This window comes from Tympanuchus pallidicinctus, unplaced genomic scaffold (genome assembly GCF_026119805.1).
Source record: "Tympanuchus pallidicinctus isolate F22 unplaced genomic scaffold, pur_lepc_1.0 scaffold39, whole genome shotgun sequence".
Taxonomy (NCBI): domain Eukaryota; kingdom Metazoa; phylum Chordata; class Aves; order Galliformes; family Phasianidae; genus Tympanuchus; species Tympanuchus pallidicinctus.
This window is the reverse complement of record NW_026294757.1, coordinates 139,707-161,161: the sequence shown is the minus strand read 5'-3', so window position 1 is coordinate 161,161 and position 21,455 is coordinate 139,707. Positions and strand designations below refer to the sequence as shown.

Genomic DNA, 21,455 nt, shown 5'->3' with positions numbered 1-21,455 from the left:
CCAGGACCCGGCGGTGCGGTCAGGCGGGGAGCGAGCGAGCTGCTATTGGCAGCACGCGGCGTGACCTCACTTCCGGCGGCAGCGGAGCCGGCGGTGGGGTGGCGGCAGGCGCGGCCCGTGGCACGGCGAGACCCGGATTCGCACCTGCCGGTATGGCCTCGCTGCTCAAGGTGGACCCGGAGGTGAAGCTCAAGGTGCGCCCGCTGCTCTCGGCTGCTTAACGGCCCGCCGCTGCTGCCAGCCCTCCCCGTGGAGTCTGCCCGGGCCTCGGGGCGGGCCCGGCACCTCCGCGGGGGCCGTTCAGCCGTTTCTCCGCGCCTCCCTAGCGCGGCCCGGCCCACTCCGCCCCGCCGCTCCTCTTCCGCCGCTGTCCGATCGGAGTCTCCTGCTGGGCCCTGGCCGGGCCGCGCCCGCGCTGTTTCCGCTCGGTGTGTGCTGCGTTCAGCCTGCGCTGAAGCTGGCGGTCTGCGGCCTCGCGGCTTTTGTTCTGGGCTCCTCGCGCCGTGCGTTGGCTTTTGGAACTCGGCCCGTGCAAGTGAGGGAGGCGCGGGCTGCGTTCGGCTGCTTCTCGTCCATCCTGGGGTCTCCCGGCCCTCCGCCGTGCGCTCACAGGAACAAGTTGGTGCCCGGGGTTCAGACCTGAGGCAGGCTCCATCCGTGCATGGCGCAGCGCCCAGCTACTGTTGAGTTGGGGAACTTTTGGGGATGGTCCTGAACTGTTGCTTTGTTTCTTCTGTAGGTTGACTCCTTCAGAGAGCGGATCACGAGCGAGGTGAGTATCCTCTGAGAGGAAAGAGCTAGCTTGGCACGTCTTTTTGACGTTTGAGTGTCTTCTGTAATCTTAGAAGTGTGCACAGCTCACTTTAGTCATTGGCTGAGATGAGGTTATACAGCCTTGTGGCCCACTCCACGTCTTTTTTTTCCCTTTGGCTTTGTGTGGAGTTTGTTGGAAGGCAGAACTTATGTGCTCTGCTGTTTCCTGGCTTTGGAGAGTCAATTTTCCTGGTGTTTTTGTTAGCTCATGATGAATTCGTGGCATTGTTTCACTTCATAATCTCTTTTTTCTCTATCAGGCTGAAGATCTAGTGGCAAACTTTTTCCCAAAGAAGCTGTTAGAACTCGATGGGTTCCTGAAAGTAAGATATACGTGCTATCTTCTGTATTCTATTTAATTTCAAACTGTGTGCTGGAAGGTGATGTGACTGGAACAGATCCTTCCTGTGCATTTATCTTGTGTATATCACCATAATGCAGAGAAGCGAAGCAATGGCTTTGTTGCGTGCATGTACTGAAACGCTGCTAGCTCTAGAGGGAGTGATTCCTGTTTCAGTTTTCTTCATGTGATCGACACATTTACTGTTCTTACGCATTCAGTAGCTTTGGGCTGTCCTTCATGATGCTATAGGACTCCAGCATGCCCAGCGCTGCAGACAGACAATAGCTTTGATCGTAATCTAGAGCTGGCACTCTGCTCTTGGACAGAGGGAGGTCTTGCTAACGGTCCTATTGTTGGAGTTTTTTTTGTATTCGTCCTTATTTTGTGTTTGGAAATGTAAAACTTTTGTCATCTTATTGTGCTTACTGTGATAGAAGTCGTTATTTCATAATTAAATAACAAGTATGCATTATTTTCCAGGAGCCTATCCTGAATATTCACGATCTCACTCAGATCCATTCAGACATGAATCTCCCAGTGCCTGACCCAATTCTTCTCACAAACAGCCATGATGGACTGGACGGGGTAAGGTTACTCTCTTGGCTGAGCTCCTGCTTCTGATAATTAAAACTGCATGGCCTGGTCTGTGTTGGATTAGAATATTCTTAGTTAACAAACAGCCTCCCAAAGGCTTTCAGGAATTGGTCTCCCGATCTTGGGAAGTCTGCTGGAGGGTGATGCTGTCCTTCACAGCGTTCCTTTGTTTTTAAAGATGGATGGTTAGAAACCAGGAGTGTAGCAGAGGCCCTAATGTTATCCTTACTTCCTCTGCAACAGTTTTATAGCTTACGACTAGTTTGTGAGTAAAACATTTTGTATATTTTAGCCAAATATGAAAAAGAGGAAGCTGGAAGACCGTGAAGAGACCTTTCAGGGTAAGAATCCCCGAGTCTCTTTGTTGCTGCCTGCCCCTTGAGCCGTGCCTTAAGAGAATGAAATGACTTCAGTCCCACTTGCCCTGACCTGACAGCATCTGCTGCTTATGCAGACCTGTCTCTGCAGCCTCAGAGCCTGACCTACAGATATTCTCTTGTGGTGGAGTCAGGTTCTAGCTCTTAGAAGCAGCAGGATTTGGATTTCTCTGATCGACATGAGTAGCAGTTGCTTAGGCATAGTGTGTTGATGAGCAGCTGGCCTCCCTATGGATCTATTCTAAAAGCTTTTTACATCTGGAGGAAGACCTCTGGTTTTGGATTAAGCTGAGGCAGAATAATTTCTTACACGTGTGTCAGGAAAATCCTTGTACCTAGGCTCAGCAGGCTAGAGCTCTCCAGTTCTCGTCTAAGTCCGTATTTCTTCTCTTCTTTCCTTTGTGGCAATCACGGCTAGCCCATGCCCAGTTTCCCCCCTCCTCGCTGGTTAGCTGTGTCCTGGCTCAGTGTCCACTGCTAGCCTTTGTAGGAGACATGATGCTCAGGTGGACCTTTAGTCTGATCTTCTGGTGCATCTGTTCCCACATAGAGGTGATGCATTTGCCTTCTCTGCCACTGTAGGTACCAAAGTGTTTGTGATGCCCAATGGGATGCTGAAGAGCAACCAGCAGCTGGTGGACATCATTGAGAAAGTGAAACCAGAGATCAGGCTGCTTATTGAGAAGTGTAATACGGTGGGTGTGGGCTGCATCCCTGAGTTCTGGAGCAGATGGGGGCACTAGAATACTTTTGCTCCTTGTGTGAAGGTTCGCTGAAGGAGCAGATTCCTCTGTATCTTATAAATGATAGTGGTATGAATCCTGCACTTGTGAAGTCTGACAGGTAGGTGCAGGGAAATGTTCCTTTTCTGAGCTCTCAGGGAGTTCTGTAGTACACCTTGTGAAGGAGGATGTCTGTTTTGCAAGCTTCTTTCTTGAGGCTTTTCTTCACCCTCTTGCATAGTAACCAACACCTGCTGAGAGCCACTTGGGCACAATCAAGGGAGCTTCCCTTGAGAAGCTGCTATGCTTGTGTGGCTTCTCAGCCATATGAGAAATTTAATCTACTCAGAAGTGGTGTGGGAGCATGGAGAACCTGTAGGAGTGTATCATGAGCTGCATGGCAAAGACACGGTCATAGGGGGCTTTTGGAAAAAATTACAAGATTTCTCTGTAAAAATCTTGGCAGTGATCTGTTTATAGTGATCTTTCTTCTGCAGGTCAAAATGTGGGTGCAACTTCTAATTCCCAGGATAGAAGATGGAAACAACTTTGGTGTTTCTATTCAGGTAAGATATCATTGGCTGTGTCGTGGTTTTGTATTGTAGTGTGTTATCTTATGTTTCGATATCTGATTTAGTAAATTAGTTTGTTTCTCCTCAGATTGTTGCCGCTGTTTTAAGGCCCATCTCTCTACCTTTTTCTCCTTTTTCCCTTTTCCCTTTCTCAGGACATGGGTCTGTGGATACCCCTGCCCTGCTAGTCATGGAACCGGGCCAAACCAGCCCGTAAGCCATTGGCAGGCTGTATGCCCTACTGTGCAGAGAGCTATGCACCAAGAGCGTGGACCTCTAGGTTTCTTCCAAATCATTTGATTGTATCCAGTGTCTGCAGTGGTGGAGTTGGTTTAGGTTTTAAAATCGAAATCTGAGCTTGACATGGAACTGCTGAGACAGGGTACTTCTAGAGCCACGACGGCCAATTTCAGTATGAGTATTTCATGAGAAGGCTTCCTTTGCAGGAGGAAACAGTCGCTGAGCTTCGAACTGTGGAGAGTGAGGCAGCATCCTATCTGGACCAGATTTCTAGGTATGAAGAAACAGAGCTCTCTCTGGGAGTGCTGCTGGGAAAAGTAACCTTTCGGGGAAGGTCCTTCAGCTTTGCAGGGGCAGGTTGTGTCTGGAAAAATCTTGGTACTGTTTGTCTGATTTGTCTCCATTTTCCTAACAGGTATTATATCACAAGAGCCAAGTTGGTGTCCAAAATAGCTAAGTACCCTCATGTGGTAAGTAAATGGGGAAGTGGTGCTTTACTGTTTATGTGCTGCTGCTTTCTGGGACTCTTCGGGCTACTCCATCACTGTCCTTTTTGAGCTAAGGGCACTGTGGGAAAAGGGTGGGCTATATTAGAGTACAGAATATCTTCATCAGAAGAGAAGAAACTGAAAGGGGGATTCCTTTGTGAAAGGTAGGACCTTCAGTTGGTACATGGAAGCACACCTGAGCTCAGGCCACTTAGCCATGCATCTGTTTCCTGCAGGAGGACTACCGCCGCACAGTGACAGAGATTGACGAGAAGGAGTACATCAGTCTGCGCCTGATCATTTCAGAGCTGAGGAATCAGTATGTAAGTGAGAAAACAGAGCTCTCGCTGGCTCTCCACGTGAAAGAAAGAGCCCTTTCGATCCTTCTGCTGCTCTCCCCTTTCCCTATGGTTACAGCTAGTCCTGGCAAGAAGCCTATGTCTTTCCTGGTCTGCTTTGGCACTAGCAAGAAGAACTAAGTGTTTATTGCCTCCCCACCATCTCCCAGAGATGTGGGTGTTTCCAACTTGAGTATTCATGAAAGCTGAGCACAAAATATTCTGTGCACTGCTGTGGGAACCTGCAATCCTAAATTCTTCAGGCAGTAGAAACCATTTCTGTACTCTGTATTGATGTCTTCTTTTTGTGTTTATTTTAAGCAGAAATGTGATTGCAAGCAGGGGTTGAAAGTAGTACTAGAATGAGCTATGATATTGCTCAAGTCAGTGGTTGTTGTGAATCCTGAATGCTAGGTGACACTCCCCTCCTTCATTTCTGAGTTGTGTTCTCCCTTTTTGCAGGTCACTTTGCATGACATGATCCTTAAAAACATTGAGAAGATCAAGAGGCCTCGGAGCAGCAATGCTGAGACCCTTTATTAAGTGTCAACGTTTGAACTTGAGAACTGTTCAGTCAACTAAAGACCGTCATTGCCTTGGTTTGTTACATGACTATCGAGATGGGAAACTGGCTGGAAATAGTATTGCATTCTTTGTTAAAATCTAAAGAAATTCTCACCTAGTTTTGTGATTGGTTTTATTCAGGTCTCAGGAGCTCTCCCTCCCTCTAGTATCTGGTAAAGAAAAAAGGCCTTGCTGCTTTGGGATGCCCTAGAGGCTACTGCAGAGTGAGAGCAGAGCGCCAGCCAGGCAGGAACATTCCTTCATGCCTTTCTTCCTACCTGAGTAGGAGCTACAGTAGAGACCAGGCCCTTGTCATGTTCCATCTCTTGGCTGGAGACTTCTCTGTGGTCTCTGTGAACAAGGCAGACAGTCTTCAGCACAAGATAAGGCCTGGGTGGTGGTGCAGTCACTGAAAGCCATCTCTCTTCAGTGCTGGCTGTAGCTGAGCCTCTTTGCCAATGCTCTGCACTGACTTATTTGCAAAGACAGGATCCTGCCCCGTCTGGGTTGGTGGCCAGAGCCACGTTCCAGTGCCACTGAGAGGTCTGTAATTGTTCTGTGGCTTTTTTGACTCAGTAGAGTGTGGCGCATCTGTCTCTGCCTTGGTTCTGAGCAGGTCAATGCAGAGCTGAAGGTGGTGCTTGTCACTGGGGCTGATTGCTGTACTGGCTGGTTGTGAGCGCATGTGGCTTCTGCTCCAATTTGCAAATTGACTAGAGTCACTTTCTTGGTTAAAACCAACTTCACGGGAGTCTTCATGCCTCCTCAGTATAAGTTGCTTTTGCCCAGGCTGAGAGAAGGGAGGAGCCAGAGGTCTGATGCTAAACTCCTGGTAGATTCCATGTGTGATCAGAATGCAACCTGCTTTCTTCTGGCAGTGCTTCCAGCTGTCAGGCACAGCAGGCCAGCTGTGACAGTAGTGCTTGGGGTGAGGATGGCCAATTCCCACCTGGTACCGTTGCAAACCTTGTATTCTTTCCCCTGCAAAAGAGCACCCTTGTGTGCCTACTGACTCCTCTAAGCTGCTGGAACATTTCATGGTCCATTACAACCCCCTTTGGAAATGATTGGTTGTGTTGCGTCAGTTTTTGTGTGTGGGAAGTGAACCCATAATGCTGCAGGCTCCAAATTTTTTATTTATAGTATTTCTACTTAAGTCCCATATTCAGGGAATGTTAAATCATTTATTTCTGGAACCTCACTGTTTCCCAGGTCTCGTTACACCCATATATTCTTATTGTGCAGTAGCCTTAATAGTTGTGTTAACTTCGTTGTAACAACAGTGACAAAAGAAATGAACTTTCTCTCTCTCTCTCTCTCTCTCTCTCTTTTTTTTTTTTTTTTTTTTAAATTTTGTTTTTTTTTTCTTTTTCTGCTTCCACCTCTAAGAGCCATGTTGTCTCTTGCTGGTTTCCTAGGGATTTCCCCGGAGTGTGGAGGGCCGCCAGCCCTTTCTATAGACTCTTCTGTTGTTGTTTGTAGTGAGTCAACCTTAGTCTTCCCACTAATAAATATTCTGTAACAAACCAACTGCGTTGTAGCTGCTATCTGGGAGCAGCACTCCCCCTTGTGTTTCTTTGTATTGATTTATTTTAATTTGTTGAGCTCTCTTTGCCAGATGAAACTATGTAAACTTTTACCATATCAGGAAATTAAAATGAGGTACTTTGAATTCTTTTAAGCTAGCCCCTTGTCTGTGATACTGAGCTCTTAGAATCGCTCTGCAGTGTTGCTGTCTGCTCTTGGCCGTGCCTTTCACACATCCAGTGGTTCCTTCCATATGTTCTCCTCATTCTTCTTTTTGACTGTTGATACTGCTATGCGTGTGCTGCTTTGAAGATTGTTTCTGTTCCTTCAGCATGCCTTTTATTAGGCCCAGGGGCTTGAGTTTGATGAGATCTGCCCTGTTCTTGTCCTTTGTGTTGGACTCAGGCTGTCTTGGGTCCAGGTATAACTGGACAGGTACAAGTCATTTGCATGATGGTGTTCTAAGAGCTGCAACTCACTTCACAGCTGCCCCTGCATCTGTGCAGAGCAGATGTCTGCAGTGTTGTAGGACAGGCATCTGAGTATCATACCTGACAAGTGTATTCAGAGGATGGTCTGTTATTCTCTTGATTTTACTGTGCGTGCAGTACAAAGGAGACATGGGCCAAAGCATCCTCAACGTTTCTCAGAGGCATGCTTTTGTTCTCGTTCCTGTTCCTCAGCACGTGTGGCATACAGCCTGGGCTGCAAGGACATGCTCTGCAGTGTTCAGCCAAGTGGCATTCATTCCCCAGCTTCCTGTCTGTGAGCTGCTGAAGTCCAGCCTGTTCTGCTTTGTGACAGGGAGGCTGTGTCCCTCACAGCTTGGTTGCCACTAGGTGGGGGCTGTGATCCAGCCTGAGGAGCGCTGGGAGGCTGGGTGAGACCTGGCCTCCTGGCCGACCTGTCTGCAAAGTCTTCAGCCTCCAAGACGAAGCATAAGCAGCAGCTTGTAGACAGCTGTATTCTGCCTCCTGCTGGGCCACTGTGCTTCCTGTGGAGTGGAAAAGTCCTGGTGCCCACACTTCTTGGTGAAGATGGGTAAGGAACTGACAGCACAGGTCCCTGGGGCTGAGGAGGCAGGAGCTATTGCTGGAAAGATTACTGTTGGCATTGCTCAATGCCGTATGGCAGAAGAGGTCCACCTTGATACGGCCAGGAGAAAAGGAGCCCACAGCAGCCCTGTGCCAGCAGTCCTGTGGAAGGATGAAACGTCCAGCACTGCTGTGCTGACAGGTGTTGGTGAGAAGCACGTTTCGTGCAGAGGAGCAGGGGAAGGTTTATTGTCTGGGATCCTCACCCCTTGGTGCGGTGGTTTCTGCTCTTCTTTCCCAGAGAAGCGGCAGTGTGCTGTCAGGACTCTAACTCACAGCTTCTTGAGACATCCCAGCTTGCATTTGCAGTGGAGATTAGAACTTTGAAATAAGTGCACAGCAGTTGTGTTCAGACAAAAACGCTAGCCAGCATGAGTAAGTGTCAAGCAATTTCCAGCAGTCTGTTTTACACAAGCTGACTGTGAAAGGTGAGAGAGTGGGAGGTTGAATCTGAAGTTTGACTTGGGATCTGCTTGGAATGTACCCGTGTCAGGAAAACTGGCAAGAATTTGTGTGTGCTCAGTATACTCTTTACCCAGCTGCTTGGCAGTCACTGACTCAAAAGGCTGCCTGTCTGTGCTTTGGTTCCTATAAATTTGAGGGACTATTTTTGCCAGCTCTACCTTTCTATGTGAGCAGAGCACAGCAAACTCCCAGCTACTGTGCTTTGTTTGGAAGATACTGGCATTTTACTTGACGTGTTACACTGACAAGCAGTGCCTAAAAGCAACCACATAGTCAAAATAAACTGGTATGATGTGAATTCTCCATGTTAGGTAGGGAAGAGTCATGGGCTAATTAGACTGGGGAAATGAGCTGTGGACAGTTGGTTTTTTTTTTGTACCACGCAGCTCATAAACAAGTCATGCTGCTATTAGTGAGATGTGTCATCTTCAAAATTCTAGGCTAGCTTTAAGTTGCTTCAGGGTCCTTTTGGAGAAGATGCTGTTCCTGTGGTATTGTGTTATACTTAAGAGTCCCTCAACATTTTTATCACTTGCATGTTGATAAGGGTTTCTCATCTCTTCAGACTCAAATAATTGCCCTGCTTCCTGAAATGTCTGCTGAAGGATAGCAATGGATTTAGTTCTTGTATTTGTTCTGGAACAGAACTCCCAGAAAATACAGGCTGATTCTTGTTACAAACTGTAAAAGTCTTCAGCTTGAAAGGTACAGCAGAAATGGGCATCATTAAATGACACATGATATTAGACATGACAGCCTTGGCACGTACCCTGCAGCAGGACAGAGGCAGCACAGAGATCAGTTATTGCCAACTAATTGAGCGGACCCAGGGTGTGTGCTGTGGATTTGTTCATCATGTGGACATCATTTGACTGGGGCTTCTGTTCTTTTGTTGCATTCCAAATCCCCAACGTGCACAGAAGTGTTCCCACACTGTATTTTCAGACATCTGACAGACAAGCTGCAGGGTTGAGTTGTCATTTGTGGGGCAGTGTAAGGCCTGTGAAGTTTATCCAGTTCTCTTAAATTACTGCTGCTTAAAAAATGACAATCTAATTGCAGCTTGTGCTTTGGCTTTTAGGGACATGAGATGCAGCACCAATAGGCAAAGTTGAAACTAAATTACCTGCTATTTTTGCTACAGGGAAATGTAAAGGTAGATGTGGTTTGTGCAGCAGGCTCAGCCCAGCTGTGCAGAGGTGTGCTGCAGCAGAGGCCAGTTAAATTCCTGGAGGCAGGAGGTATGTCTTGACTCTGTTCCCAACCTTCAGCAGTACAAAAGCACTTCCTCTCTGCACTCTAAGTGAAATGGAGTACTGTGTTCTAGGCTTTACACCAAAGGGACTTTCTCCTTGGGACCCAACGCAAAGTAACCCTTAAAGCCTTGTTGACTTCATAGCTGGAATACTATCTTGGAATTCAGCACTACTTTTACTTAATCTAGGGCTATTCAGGCATCTGATTGTGCTGTTAGAGATCAGTGGAAAGCTGATGGGACAGGGTACCTCTAAAACCTGTAGATATTACAGCCTGTATTGCCAAAGCTCTTTTATCATAGGTCCTGTCTCTTCCCACTACTTGCATCTTTGTCACAGGGTTCTCCTCTTCTGGTCAGCAGCTACATGAGATGACTACTGTGGCTTTACTGGTGCAACAGGCAGTGAGCAGAAGGGACTCCTGCTTGCATGAAGCGACTCTGCCTGCATGGCTGCAGCTGAGGTTAAAGAAGGTTGACAGCTGTCCACTGTGGTGAAGATAATGTAGGGTGTCCTAAAACCATCTAGCTGCCTGCTAGTGCTATGTCTGGTAAGTGTGGCTCAGGAAAGGCTGAGTCTAGGGCAAGACCCGGAGCAGAGGAGGAAGATTAAATGGTGCTGCAGGCTGGGATAGCCTGCCACTGGGAAACTCTGGAGGAAAAAGGGAAGGCCAGGGTGAGGTGAGGTGAGGCTGGCAGCAGGAATGGAAATGTTGGGTTCAACCTCCAGCTGTGGTTCTCTTGGATTGCTTGTATTTCTCAGCACCAGCTCAGGGACAGGCAGGGACTGCAACTGAAGCAGTGTGTCTTGTCTGTCTCTGGTGTTTGCTGTGTGGCAGCAAAGAACCCCCCGTCCTGCTCGGTGATGCTGTGAGAACAGCAGAGACTTTGGGGGGCAATGGCTGAGGGAGCTGTCACAGCCTTTGGGAGACACACTGGAGGTGGCTGCTCAGCCTGTGCAGTGGGACAGCAGGGGGCTGCTGGCGCTGCCTGTGTGGATGCCACAGATCAAAGGCTGTCCTTGAGGGAACTTCTCTGAAGCTGCACCGCAGTTTACCTTAGAATTTGAGGCAGAGGCAAAACTTACTTGAACTTGTTCCAGTGGAATGATGGGGATTAATTAGTTAATGAATACTCAGAGATGCAAACTAAGAGCTAGTTGTTCATGCTGCACCGGGGCCAGTATATCGCCCTAAACTCCAGCTCTCTATGCCTGCCAAAGTTTTTTTTTTACTACTACACAGGTGGATGTGTTTTCACAAAGGCTTCCACGTAGAAGATTTTAAAAACTAAAATAAAAAGTAACTCCCAAGTTTGAAATCATGCTGCCAGGGAGAGTGTTTGCAAGGAAGCAGCCTGATAAACAAGGAAATTTGACAAGTTGCAAAGAGGTGAAATTCTACAGTGTGGCAACAGTTCCCAGTCTGTGAGAGCCTCACTGTGGTCCCAACCACCTTGGTATGACTACAGGATTGTCGTTATTACAGCCTCAGGAAACTGGGCAGGACTGGAAAAGTAACAGTGATGTGAAGTTTGTCTGAGTCACTGACTGCATCCCCCGTGGTTCTCTCAGGGCAGCAGCTCTTGGAAGAAGGCAGAGTAGGATGCAGTGAGTGAGAGCTGCTCTTTCTGCTCACCACTAACTTCAGATCTCCTCCCCTAGCCTCTCCCAGTCTTTTGTACTTTCCTTGCTACTCCATCCACTGCAGCATAAACTGGCAGAAGCAGCAGCAGAAGCCCTGCTCCAAAAGCGACTCAAAAAGCCTCGAAACCAGCAGCAGCCATGAACATGAAAACCGTGGTTGTGCTGCTCCTCCTGGCCCTGGCCACAATCTTTGCCCTCGTCTGCGTGCTGCTGACCCGGGCACGGGCCCCCAGCTCCTGCCAGCAGCAGCCCTTGGCACAGGAGGAAGCGGACGACGGCCACAGCCGGGTCTTTGCCGACCTGACAGCCGAGGAGCTGGCCCAGGTGGTGCAGTACCTGCGGGTCAGCCTCGGGGTGCCGCTGGCTGATGCAGCGCGTGCCAAACCTTCTGACAACTGCATTGCCTCCGTGGACGTGCAGCTTCCGGCCAAGGCAGAAGTGCTGCGGTTCCTGGATGCCGGAGGGGCTCCCCCGCCCCGCGAGGCGCTGGCTGTGCTGTACTTTGGGGCCCAGGCAGAGCCCAACGTCACCGAGTACGTGGTGGGCCCACTGCCGGCACCGAAATACCACCGGGACGTCACGGTGCAGAAGTACGGGGGGAAGGTGCCGTACCACCGCAGACCAGCATTGCCTGCTGAATACAAACAGGTTGCTGATTTTTTTAAAAAACAGGTGTTCCCTGCAGCTCCATCCTTCATGGACCAAGTGATGGAGTATGATGGGGCCAACCTGGCTGCTGTGACAGCTGCTCCCCGTGGATCCCGGTCTGGAGATCGGCTCACCTGGTTTGTCATGTTTCAGAATGTGAGTGGGTTCTTCCTGCACCCAATGGGGCTGGAGGTGCTGGTGGACCACAGCAGCCTGGATCTCACACAGTGGGCAGTCCACAGAGTCTTCTACAACGGCCAATACTACAGGGACATGTCTGAGCTGGAGAGAATCTATGTGCAGGGTGGTGTCCATGTGGAGAAGGTGAAAAGAGCACCGTGGGATGGGGACTTCTCGTCTATGAGGCCCCGAGCACCGGTGACCGCGACGTTCCCCTTGCAGTATGAGCCCCAGGGGCCGCGGTACAGCATCAGGAACAACCTCATCATCTTCCAGGCCTGGAGCTTTGCCTTTGGAATGAGTGTGATGACGGGCATGCGCCTGTTTGACATCCGGTACAATGGGGAGAGGGTTGTGTACGAGATGAGTGTGCAGGAGGCAATGTCAGTGTATGGCTCCAACTGCCCTGGCGGGATGTCCACCCGCTACATGGACAGCAGCTTTGGCATTGGGCGCTACTCCTCACCCCTGGTGCGTGGGGTCGACTGCCCATACACGGCCACCTATGTGGACACACACACCCTGCATGAGGGCTTGAGCTACAGCAGGAGGACGGCGGCCCTCTGCATTTTCGAGCAGAACCTGGGCTCCCCTCTGCGGCGCCATTACTCCAACCTACAATCGTCATACTATGGTGGGATGGTCAACTCCGCGCTGGTCCTTAGATCCATCACCACTGTGGGTAACTACGACTATGTCTGGGACTTCATCTTCTACCAGAACGGGGCTATCGAAGGCAAAGTCCAGGCCACAGGGTACACGAGCTCATCCTTTTTCCATGGGAATGGTCTGCAGTATGGCAATAGAGTTTGGGAGCATACCTTGGGTACAATTCACACCCATTTTGTCAACTATAAAGTGGACTTGGATGTGGGAGGTAGGTCTTACCTCCCTTTCATTTATGCCATTATAATGGAGAATGTCTCGGGGGGGATTCTGGTCTCTGGAGTCCCTTGCAGTTGCTGTCAGATCTCTGCTTTTTCTGTCTCCCAACCTTTAATTGCGAAATTCTTTTTCTGTGTGTGTAGTTGTCTGTCCAGGTAATGGAGTTACAGGCAGAGGAAATTTTCTGGGAGCTCTGTATTCATCCTAGGGAAAGTATGAAAAGTAGCAGCTGCAAAACATCTGTGTTTCCTTGAGGCCCCATGTCTGGCGCGGTGCATGTTGCCAAAAGCGTGGCCGAGCAGACGGGGCAGGCACAGCCCTGTCTGCAGCACAAGAGGTGTGAGCTGGCTCCCGCAATGCCTGGTGCTATTCGTGGCATCCTCTCATGCCTTGGGGAAATCCGTGCTCTCCTGTGTGGTGTGCAGCGCTGACCATCTGCACATCTGTCCTTCCATCCCTTTCAAGGAAATCTGTGTAGCTAGATCCTGAGCCTGTGTCTCATCAGCTATTGCGAGGAACCAGAGTATTCCTTGCTCCTGCATGTGGGGGCATGGGTTCCTGTGGGAGCGGCTCTCTGCTGCAGGGAAGGGCTGAGTGCTGCCCTGCAGTGCATACGGGCTGAGCACATTGGGTTTATTTTCCCTCCCAGGCTGATCCAGATTCTGCAAGTCAGGAAGGCATTGGGGCTGCACTGGAGCAGAGGGCACCAGCCGGTGGTGTGGGATATTTTCTATTGAAACCTGCTCCTGTAAAAGGGGTGGGAAATGTTTTACATATTCAGAGAACCAGCAGGATCCATCGGGAGGTTGTGGGCTGCCTGTGCCCAAGCCCAGCAGCAGTGCAGCTCCATGACTCCTGCTTCATGTAGCCTTGAGTAATGCTGCTTTTCGGCATCACGGTCAAAAACAGAGCTGAATCTGATCCCCTTCCTGTGAACAAGGCTTGAGAGCATGCTAAATGTATGGGAACTGCTGAGTCACGGCCTGAACCTCTGATTGATCACCTGAGGTGAGCCTTGAGTCAGCCAGAGGAGCACAGGTGAAGGCGATTCACCTGTGCTGCCGGAAGGGGTGGAGCCAGGCTCCAGCCCTCCTAGACCTATTTAAGAGCTGGCTACCAGATGGGAAGGATCTCTTCTGGAGATCCCCTCTTTGGTATCTTCTGGTGAGCTCAACCCAAGGGTAAGCTCTTCCACTTATTCTCTTTTTGTGATCGTTGTCTGCTTTGCCTTACTCTCTTGATTATATTGCAATTATAACATCTTGATATCTATTGATTATACACAATTATATTGTGACTATAACATCTTGGTTATACACTAAAGCAGCTAAAGGTCCATTTATGTGGCTGCTGTATCTCTGCATTCCCTGCTTTGTTTGCACACCTGGAGCACACCTTGGAGCAAGAGCAGTGGAGAAGAGTTATGTCAAGGCCCAAGCAGGGGAAAGGAAGTGTTTATGCTGAGCTGAGTACCAGGACTAGAGGCAATGCAGGGTGCCTGAGGGGTTCTCCTACCCCCTGTCCTGCTGCATGAGCATAGCATCCCCTACACAAGGCCTGCTGCAAGGCCTTCAGAGAAGAGGGGCTGGAAGTGAGACAGGAAACAGAAGGATCTGAATTAATGTGGTGGCAGAAAACCAATATGGAGCTGTGAGACTTCATCTTCTACCAGAACAGAACTGTCAAAGCCAAATTCCAGGTCACGGGGTATATGAGCTCCTCCTTTTTCCATGGAGATGGTACAGCAGTAGGATTTAGGATTCTGGCTACAATACGCACTTGTCCTGTCAACTTTAAAGTACATTTGGATGTGGGGGGTAGGTCTGGGTTTTGTCTCTTTCGGGCTCTCTATGCGTTCTTTCAGACTCCCCCACTAGTTTTTCTTCCCACATGTGGGGTAGGTGATGTGCTCTCATAGAGAGCGTTAAGGTTGTTTTTTTCCTCTACAACTTCTGTTTCAATCCATCCTTGTGCTCCTGTTGACATTTCATATGCTGTAAACTACCACCATGTATTTTAAATTTGTTTGTTTCTCATTGAGAAATGCCTAGAAACTTAATAACTACTCCTTTTAGGATGATTTTAGAGTCCTTCTGGAGTGGAGGAGGGGAAAAAAAAAAAAAAAAAAGGAGGGATTGCAAAATGAAAGAAATAGGAAAAAGACAGGTGGAATCTCAAACTGTCACTGGAAGGGGAGGTATGGAATTGGAAGTTTTTGTCCACGTCACAAAAAAGATGAGAAGAAGCACAACAGTGGCTGCATGGGTCCATTTTTATAGGTCTCAGGCTCTCATGCTGACTTCACCTGCAATGCTGGGGCTTGGTCCCAAAGCTCTGGTCAAACCTTGCAGGTGCTGGAGGCTGGCAGAAGTTTGCTGCTGGGGTTCTTCATCATCTCTTGGCCATCCTATCACTAGATTTCTTTGCTCTTGTGCATCTCCTGTTGCTGTGAGCCCTTGGCTGTTGTATCATCTTTGTGGAAAGACCAGAGCTGCTCCATTTTTGTAATGTGCAGATGTGCTCAGAGCCCATGCTCTATCTGGTGCAGCCTTGCAGGATGCATTCTGGTGAGCAGAAACACGGTGCTTGGGCTGTCAGGTGCTTGGGTTAATCAGACAGGGCTCATACCGGTTCTTCTGTCCTTGGAGAGGTTCCTTTTCTGTTCTCTCATCAAGGACGAGAGTGCACAGGAATGGCACCATATGACACAGTGCTGTGTTTCACCGGCTAAACAAACTTGCATTACAGAGCATGGCATGCCATTGCGCAGTAGAACCAGGGAGCAATAGTTACTCTTGTCTGCAGGTAGTGGTGATTGGAGCCTGGGGTGCAGGAAGGGTCAATGGAGAGAGTGGGATCTGACTGCAGGAAAGTTCTCAGCTGCTTTGCTTTGTCCTCCTAGAGGTGAAGAACTCTTTGGTGGCCCATGACATGGCATTTGAGGTGGCACAGGCTCCCTGGAACCCAGAGCAGCAGATTGAGCGTCCACGGCTCACTGAGAAGGCCCTGGACACAGAGAACCAGGCTGCCTTCCGGCTCCACTCCACGATGCCCAGATACATCTACTTTGCAACCAACAAAAAAAACAAGTGGGGCCACCGACGTGGCTACAGGATTCAAATCATCAGCTTTGCAGGGGATCACATTCCTGAAGCCAGCTCCATGGAAAGGGCCATCAGCTGGGCAAGGTCAGACTGCTCTGATGGGGTTACTGAGTACTCTGCAATGCCTCCAGCCTCACTGGCTGAAGCGGTGCTGCAGGGATGCTTCCTGTGGGGAGGGAGGGGGTTTGATGCAGTCCGGTACTTTGGTTACTCCATAGGACCAGCCTGGTAATCTGCAGGCTCCAGGGAGCAACCTTTAGCTCTGCCCTGCCCCCAGGGTCCTGTCTCTGTCCTTGTCCCCAGGTACAAGCTGGCTGTCACCAGGCGGAAGGAGGAAGAACCCACCAGCACCAGTGTCTACAACCAGAACGACCCTTGGACCCCCACTGTCGCTTTTGCTGACTACATCAATAATGAAACTATCACCAATGAGGTGAGGAGGGGCTGGAGGCATGGGCTGCTGGTGCCGGCCACACCACCTCACACATTGCTCATGGGATCCACTGGGACAGCAGCAAAGCATGAGGAGAGTGGGTTGGAGCGTTGCTGGGCTGTAGGAACATGGGCTGTGGGTGCCCACTGAGGTACCCTCTGTTCTCCTGTGCCCCAGGCAGATTTCAGTCAAAAATAACAGCACTCATGTACCTCCTCCTGCCTAGGATCTTGTGGCCTGGATAACTGCTGGTTTCCTCCATATCCCTCACTCAGAAGATATTCCCAACACCTTGACGGTGGGAAATTCAGTTGGTTTTCTCCTGAGACCCTACAACTACTACGACTTGGACCCCTCCATTTACTCACCCGATGGCGTGTTTTTCACCAGCGAGCAGAACTTCATGGCATGTGAGGTTAACCCCATCACCTGCCTGTCCCAAACTGCCTCCTGCTTGCCAAGCTTCCCCCCATTCACCTATGACGGATTCCAAAATATCAGCAGGCTTTAAAGGTCCAGGAAGCAGGATTAGAGGCTGACTGATCTCCCATGGATATTCATTTCTTTTAGTGGCATTTTCTTTGTTTGCAGTTCTGTAACAACTTTACTTTTTATTGTGGCTTTTATAATGTAGTGATCTGTATGAGTGAAGCATGCTGCCCAGAAGAGATCTGCAGAGTCTCTGCTAACTGCTGCATGCCAGGGGTAAAAGTGAGGAGAACATGCTCTTCCTCTGTTGTAGCAACAAATGCTGTGTAGTGCTAATGTCAGGTTAAAAAAAAAAAAAAAAAGAAAAAAGAAAAAAATCCAGTGCTATTCTGCCTGTCTTGTTTTATGCTTCCAGCAATGGCTGCTGGGGGGTCCTGGGGCACAGTGTTCAGCGCACGGAGTGCGAGGAGAAGGCAGTGCCGGCGGCACACTCCTTTCTCCCCGCTGTCCGCCTGCGTCCTCCTTGTGCCGCAGCGAAGCCTGTGGGACAAACAGGGAAGGACGGGAGCAGAGAGTTCGTTTAAAACTGTGGTCTGCTGGAGGAAGTAGAGCAGAGTTGCCTTTTATGGCTTCCAGCAAATCCAGGCACGTCTGAGAGGACTGCGATGTGCCCTCCCTATGAGCTCATCCAGGCCATCCTCTCTTCAGAAGACAAGAGAGAAAAAACGCCCAGCCCACCAAATCCAAGCTGGGAGAAGCAGCGACTCAAAAAGCCTCGAAACCAGCAGCAGCCATGAACATGAAAACCGTGGTTGTGCTGCTCCTCCTGGCCCTGGCCACAATCTTTGCCCTCGTCTGCGTGCTGCTGACCCGGGCACGGGCCCCCAGCTCCTGCCAGCAGCAGCCCTTGGCACAGGAGGAAGCGGACGACGGCCACAGCCGGGTCTTTGCCGACCTGACAGCCGAGGAGCTGGCCCAGGTGGTGCAGTACCTGCGGGTCAGCCTCGGGGTGCCGCTGGCTGATGCAGCGCGTGCCAAACCTTCTGACAACTGCATTGCCTCCGTGGACGTGCAGCTTCCGGCCAAGGCAGAAGTGCTGCGGTTCCTGGATGCCGGAGGGGCTCCCCCGCCCCGCGAGGCGCTGGCTGTGCTGTACTTTGGGGCCCAGGCAGAGCCCAACGTCACCGAGTACGTGGTGGGCCCACTGCCGGCACCGAAATACCACCGGGACGTCACGGTGCAGAAGTACGGGGGGAAGGTGCCGTACCACCGCAGAGCTGTCACTGGTGTGGAGTATGCAGCCATCAACGAGCTCATCCAGAAGGAGCTGAGGAAGGCACCACGCTTCCTCGCTGCATGCTGTGCATCTGATGGAACCGACCTGGCCACTATCACTACTGCACCCCGTGGCCTCAAGTCCGGAGACCGCACCACGTGGTTTGTCCTCTTCCATGGCGTTGCTGGCAGTGGTTACTTCGTCCTGCCTGTGGGGCTGGAGGTGCTGGTGGAGCATGGGCCGCTCGATGTCTCCCAGTGGTACCTGCGCCAGATATTCTACAATGGACGCTACTTCCCCAGCACCGCTGAGCTGGAGAATGCATTTGTGACCAAGTCGCTGAAGGTGATTGTGGTTCAGAAGCCCCAGGAAGACACGGTGCTGGGCTCCATGAGACCCCTCCGCTCACCTGGTGCTCCGGGGCCACTTCAGTTTGAGCCCCAGGGGCCGCGGTACAGCGTCAGGGACAACCGTGTCACCTACCACGGCTGGAGCATTGCTTTTGGCATGAACCCCAACACTGGCCCACGGCTCTTCGACATCCGTTTCCGCGGGGAAAGAATAATCTATGAGCTGAGCCTGCAGGAAGCCTTAGCTCTGTATGGCTCCAACTGCCCTGGGGGTATGTCCACCCGCTACCTCGATGGCAGTTTTGGCATCGGCAGATTTGCCTACGAGCTGGTCAGGGGTGTTGACTGTCCCTACATGGCCACCTATGTGGATCGGCACTACCTGTCCGAGTCAGATGTCCCCAGAACCAACCAGAATTCACTCTGCATTTTTGAGCATGACACTTCCCTTCCTCTGCGGCGGCACTTCTCTGATGCACACTCCTTGTACTATGGAGGGCTGCGGAAGAACATCCTGGTTATTCGTGCTGTCTCCACACTCATTAACTATGACTACGTCTGGGACTTCATGTTCTACAGCAATGGGGCAGTGGAGGTCCGGGTCCATGCCACCGGCTACATCAGTTCTTCCTTCCTCCATGACCAGGGCACTGACTATGGCAACAGAGTTGGGCCACACACACTGGGGACGATGCACCTGCACCACATTCACTACAAGGTAGACCTGGATATTGATGGTAGGTCTCATCTTGTGCGGTCACCAGGGCTTGAGAAGGCCATTGGCCTGGTGGGTGAGCGCTTTGCCTACAGACATGCTCTGTATCTCAAAATGCCGCTCTTTAGCTGCATTTCTTGGTGAGATGCAGCCCTACCCAGGGTGTGGAATTCAAGGGGATTCTCCCTTTTACTTCACAGGGCAGCTGAACTCACTGGAGTCCCATGACATGGGGTACCAGACAGTGAGCATCCCCTGGAGCCCAGAGAACACCCTGCAGCAGCCGTTCCTCCGCCGGGAGAGGCTGGAGAGAGAGAATGAGGCGGCGTTCCCCCTCAATGCCTCTCTCCCCCGCTACCTCTCCTTCACTGGCCCGAAGCCCAACCGCTGGGGACACCTTCGCAGCTATCGAGTGCAGGTGGTCAGCTTCCCCGGGGAGCACCTGCCCACCAGCAGCCCCATGGAGAAAGCCATCAGTTGGGGCAGGTAGGTGGGGGACTGCAGCCGCAAGCTGCAATTGTGCTGCAAGCAGCCTAGGCATGCAGTGCGTGGGCAGCCCTGTGTTCTGCACCAAGGGGACCCACTAATACCCGTCCTGCGGGTGCTGAGAAGCTTCCCAGCCACCCATCCCCAGCCTGATCCCCTCCTGCTGACAAGCCTGTCTGCAGGGAAGGGTTAAATAACCAGCTCATCTACTTCTTGTCTCTGACAGTCCCTAGAAAAATTGCTCAATGGCATCTGTTCATAGTAGTTCCCAGGCAGGAATCTGACCCCAGATGAGTTTAATTTAGAACGATCACATGTTTTCCCAAGGGCTGCATTGGTATCTGTAGGTCTTGACTCCTCTGCAGAAGGACAGGATGCCTCTTGGAAAAATGTTTTGGAAAACTGCAGTGCTGGCTTGCAGCCAGGGTGAAATTTAACAGCCTGTGTTCTGGGGGAGGTTGCATAATTTAGACCTAAAGTCAAAGCATTGGGCTGGCAAGTCCCATAGTTCTGGAGCTGCCACTTGTGCTGCACCCACTCTGTGCCCTGCCTGGTGTCACGGTGCCTCCTGCTCTAACAGGTACAAGCTGGCTGTCACCAGGAGGAAGGAGGAGGAACCCACCAGCACCAGTGTCTACAACCAGAATGACCCTTGGACACCCACTGTCACTTTTGCTGACTTCATCAATGATGAAACCATCGCTAACGAGGTGAGTGGGAGTACTGAGCTCCATAGGACTGCTTGTGGCTGGGACTTCATGGTCACAGCGGGTGGGAACAGTGCTGGAACGGTCGTTGCAGCTGATGAGATGCTCTGGTCTCCCCTCTCTGTCCTAGGATCTGGTCGCGTGGATTTCTGTGGGGTTCCTTCATGTTCCTCATGCTGAGGACATCCCCAACACAGTGACTGTGGGGAACAGTGTCGGCTTTTTCCTGAGGCCCTACAACTACTTTGACGAGGACCCCTCGCTGTACTCGCCTGACAGCATCTATTTCAGCAGCGAGCAGGGGATAGGGGTGTGTGGAGCCAACCCCCTCGCCTGCCTGCCTGCAGCCACCTGTGCCCCACGCCTGTCACCCTTCCAATACGGCGGCTTTGTCAACATCAGTCTGGGCTCCCCATTTGGTGGGCACTGATGGGGTCAAAGAGGAGGACAGGTGCTGGCACAGACAGCCAGTGTCCAGCCATTGGGCTGCATTCCTGGAGGGCCTCCAGTGGTGGAGGGAGTGCAGCCAGCTGGCTGGGACCTGCCCTGCTCGCTTCCTCCTTCAGGTCACGGATGTGAGGCTCTATCCTACCGAGGTAGTCAGGTGCCTCTGTGGTGATGGAGCTGCCCTTGGAGCTTTGCTGTTTGGTGACTGCTCCTCCAGGTGATGCTGGGTGCCAGCTGCTGTGGCAGCACTGAGCGCTGGGAACAGTACTGGGGATAAGGATGCTGCACAGGATGAACATGCTGCACGATGGCAGCCTGGTGCCCAGCTAGCTCCAATAAAGAAGCACGTTAGTGCATTTTCTGACCCACCTCTTGCATAGCTCGTCAGCATGGCTTCTGGTGATCAGATCCTGGACCCTGGTGGTGTTGTGAGGCTGTATTGGTTTGCAGGCATTTGCCAGAGAGGGCAAAGTTTCAGTGGTGGGCACAATGCCCAGCATGGCCGTGTGAGTGTACACTGGCTGTACTCTTGAACCCTGTGTGATGGCAGGACCCTTCTGCAGCAAAATACGGGATAAACAAAGGAGTTAATGTGTAATAGCTGTATCAAGCTGGATTAATTGGTTCTGCCTTGGCTGCTGGCTGGAGCCTTGTTCTCACCCCCCAGCTTGGGGTCCTTTGCTCCAGTGCCTGCACAGCCCCAGCTTGCAGGAGCGTGGAACCCATCCCCACTACACTGGGCTGGGTCGGGGCTGCGG

The 21,455-nt window shown here is 51.1% G+C and overlaps 3 protein-coding genes across 7 annotated transcripts; all 3 read left to right on the top strand.

Moving 5' to 3' along the window:
* The first annotated feature begins 54 nt into the window (after positions 1-54).
* PSME3 (proteasome activator subunit 3) lies at positions 55-15,763 on the top strand. 3 transcript variants are annotated; one of them, XR_008210450.1, is made up of 12 exons: positions 55-194; positions 740-772; positions 1,074-1,136; positions 1,637-1,741; positions 2,043-2,091; positions 2,710-2,822; positions 3,347-3,415; positions 3,868-3,935; positions 4,077-4,131; positions 4,386-4,472; positions 4,950-5,086; positions 15,653-15,763. XR_008210450.1 is itself a non-coding variant. In XM_052700210.1 (11 exons), the coding sequence occupies exons 1-11, from the start codon at positions 153-155 to the stop codon at positions 5,028-5,030; spliced, it is 765 nt and encodes a 254-aa protein (XP_052556170.1). In that variant the 5' UTR covers positions 55-152; the 3' UTR covers positions 5,031-6,118. The 3 variants fall into 3 exon arrangements, 1 of the variants encoding a protein (XP_052556170.1); XR_008210449.1 differs by lacking the exon at positions 15,653-15,763 and adding an exon at positions 6,441-6,732; XM_052700210.1 differs by lacking the exon at positions 15,653-15,763 and having other exon boundaries at positions 4,950-6,118.
* LOC128089110 (membrane primary amine oxidase-like) lies at positions 9,757-16,806 on the top strand. Of its 3 annotated transcripts, none has more exons than XM_052700201.1 (5): positions 9,757-9,947; positions 11,056-12,742; positions 15,653-15,938; positions 16,158-16,287; positions 16,514-16,806. In XM_052700201.1, exons 2-5 carry the CDS (start codon positions 11,176-11,178, stop codon positions 16,796-16,798), a joined length of 2,268 nt encoding a protein of 755 aa, XP_052556161.1. In that variant the 5' UTR covers positions 9,757-9,947; positions 11,056-11,175; the 3' UTR covers positions 16,799-16,806. The 3 variants fall into 3 exon arrangements, with proteins under 3 accessions (XP_052556161.1, XP_052556160.1, XP_052556162.1); XM_052700200.1 differs by having other exon boundaries at positions 10,637-12,742; XM_052700202.1 differs by lacking the exon at positions 9,757-9,947 and having other exon boundaries at positions 12,559-12,620.
* A 702-nt stretch (positions 16,807-17,508) lies between these two features.
* Positions 17,509-21,053, top strand: LOC128089109 (membrane primary amine oxidase-like). The gene is made up of 4 exons (XM_052700199.1): positions 17,509-19,079; positions 19,258-19,543; positions 20,124-20,253; positions 20,381-21,053. The coding sequence occupies exons 1-4, from the start codon at positions 17,510-17,512 to the stop codon at positions 20,678-20,680; spliced, it is 2,286 nt and encodes a 761-aa protein (XP_052556159.1). The 5' UTR covers position 17,509; the 3' UTR covers positions 20,681-21,053.
* Positions 21,054-21,455: the final 402 nt, after the last annotated feature.

Excerpts from the sequence above, each read along its gene's own strand:
- PSME3 (XM_052700210.1), top strand. The coding sequence starts at position 153 with ATGGCCTCGCTGCTCAAGGTGGACCCGGAGGTGAAGCTCAAG. Across the intron at positions 773-1,073 it reads GAGAGCGGATCACGAGCGAG|GCTGAAGATCTAGTGGCAAA; the intron begins GTGAGTATCCTC and ends TTTCTCTATCAG. Across the intron at positions 2,823-3,346 it reads TTATTGAGAAGTGTAATACG|GTCAAAATGTGGGTGCAACT; the intron begins GTGGGTGTGGGC and ends TTTCTTCTGCAG.
- LOC128089110 (XM_052700201.1), top strand. The coding sequence starts at position 11,176 with ATGAACATGAAAACCGTGGTTGTGCTGCTCCTCCTGGCCCTGGCCACA. Across the intron at positions 12,743-15,652 it reads AGTGGACTTGGATGTGGGAG|AGGTGAAGAACTCTTTGGTG; the intron begins GTAGGTCTTACC and ends TTGTCCTCCTAG. Across the intron at positions 15,939-16,157 it reads AGGGCCATCAGCTGGGCAAG|GTACAAGCTGGCTGTCACCA; the intron begins GTCAGACTGCTC and ends CCTTGTCCCCAG.
- LOC128089109 (XM_052700199.1), top strand. The coding sequence starts at position 17,510 with ATGAACATGAAAACCGTGGTTGTGCTGCTCCTCCTGGCCCTGGCCACA. Across the intron at positions 19,080-19,257 it reads GGTAGACCTGGATATTGATG|GGCAGCTGAACTCACTGGAG; the intron begins GTAGGTCTCATC and ends TTTACTTCACAG. Across the intron at positions 19,544-20,123 it reads AAAGCCATCAGTTGGGGCAG|GTACAAGCTGGCTGTCACCA; the intron begins GTAGGTGGGGGA and ends CTGCTCTAACAG.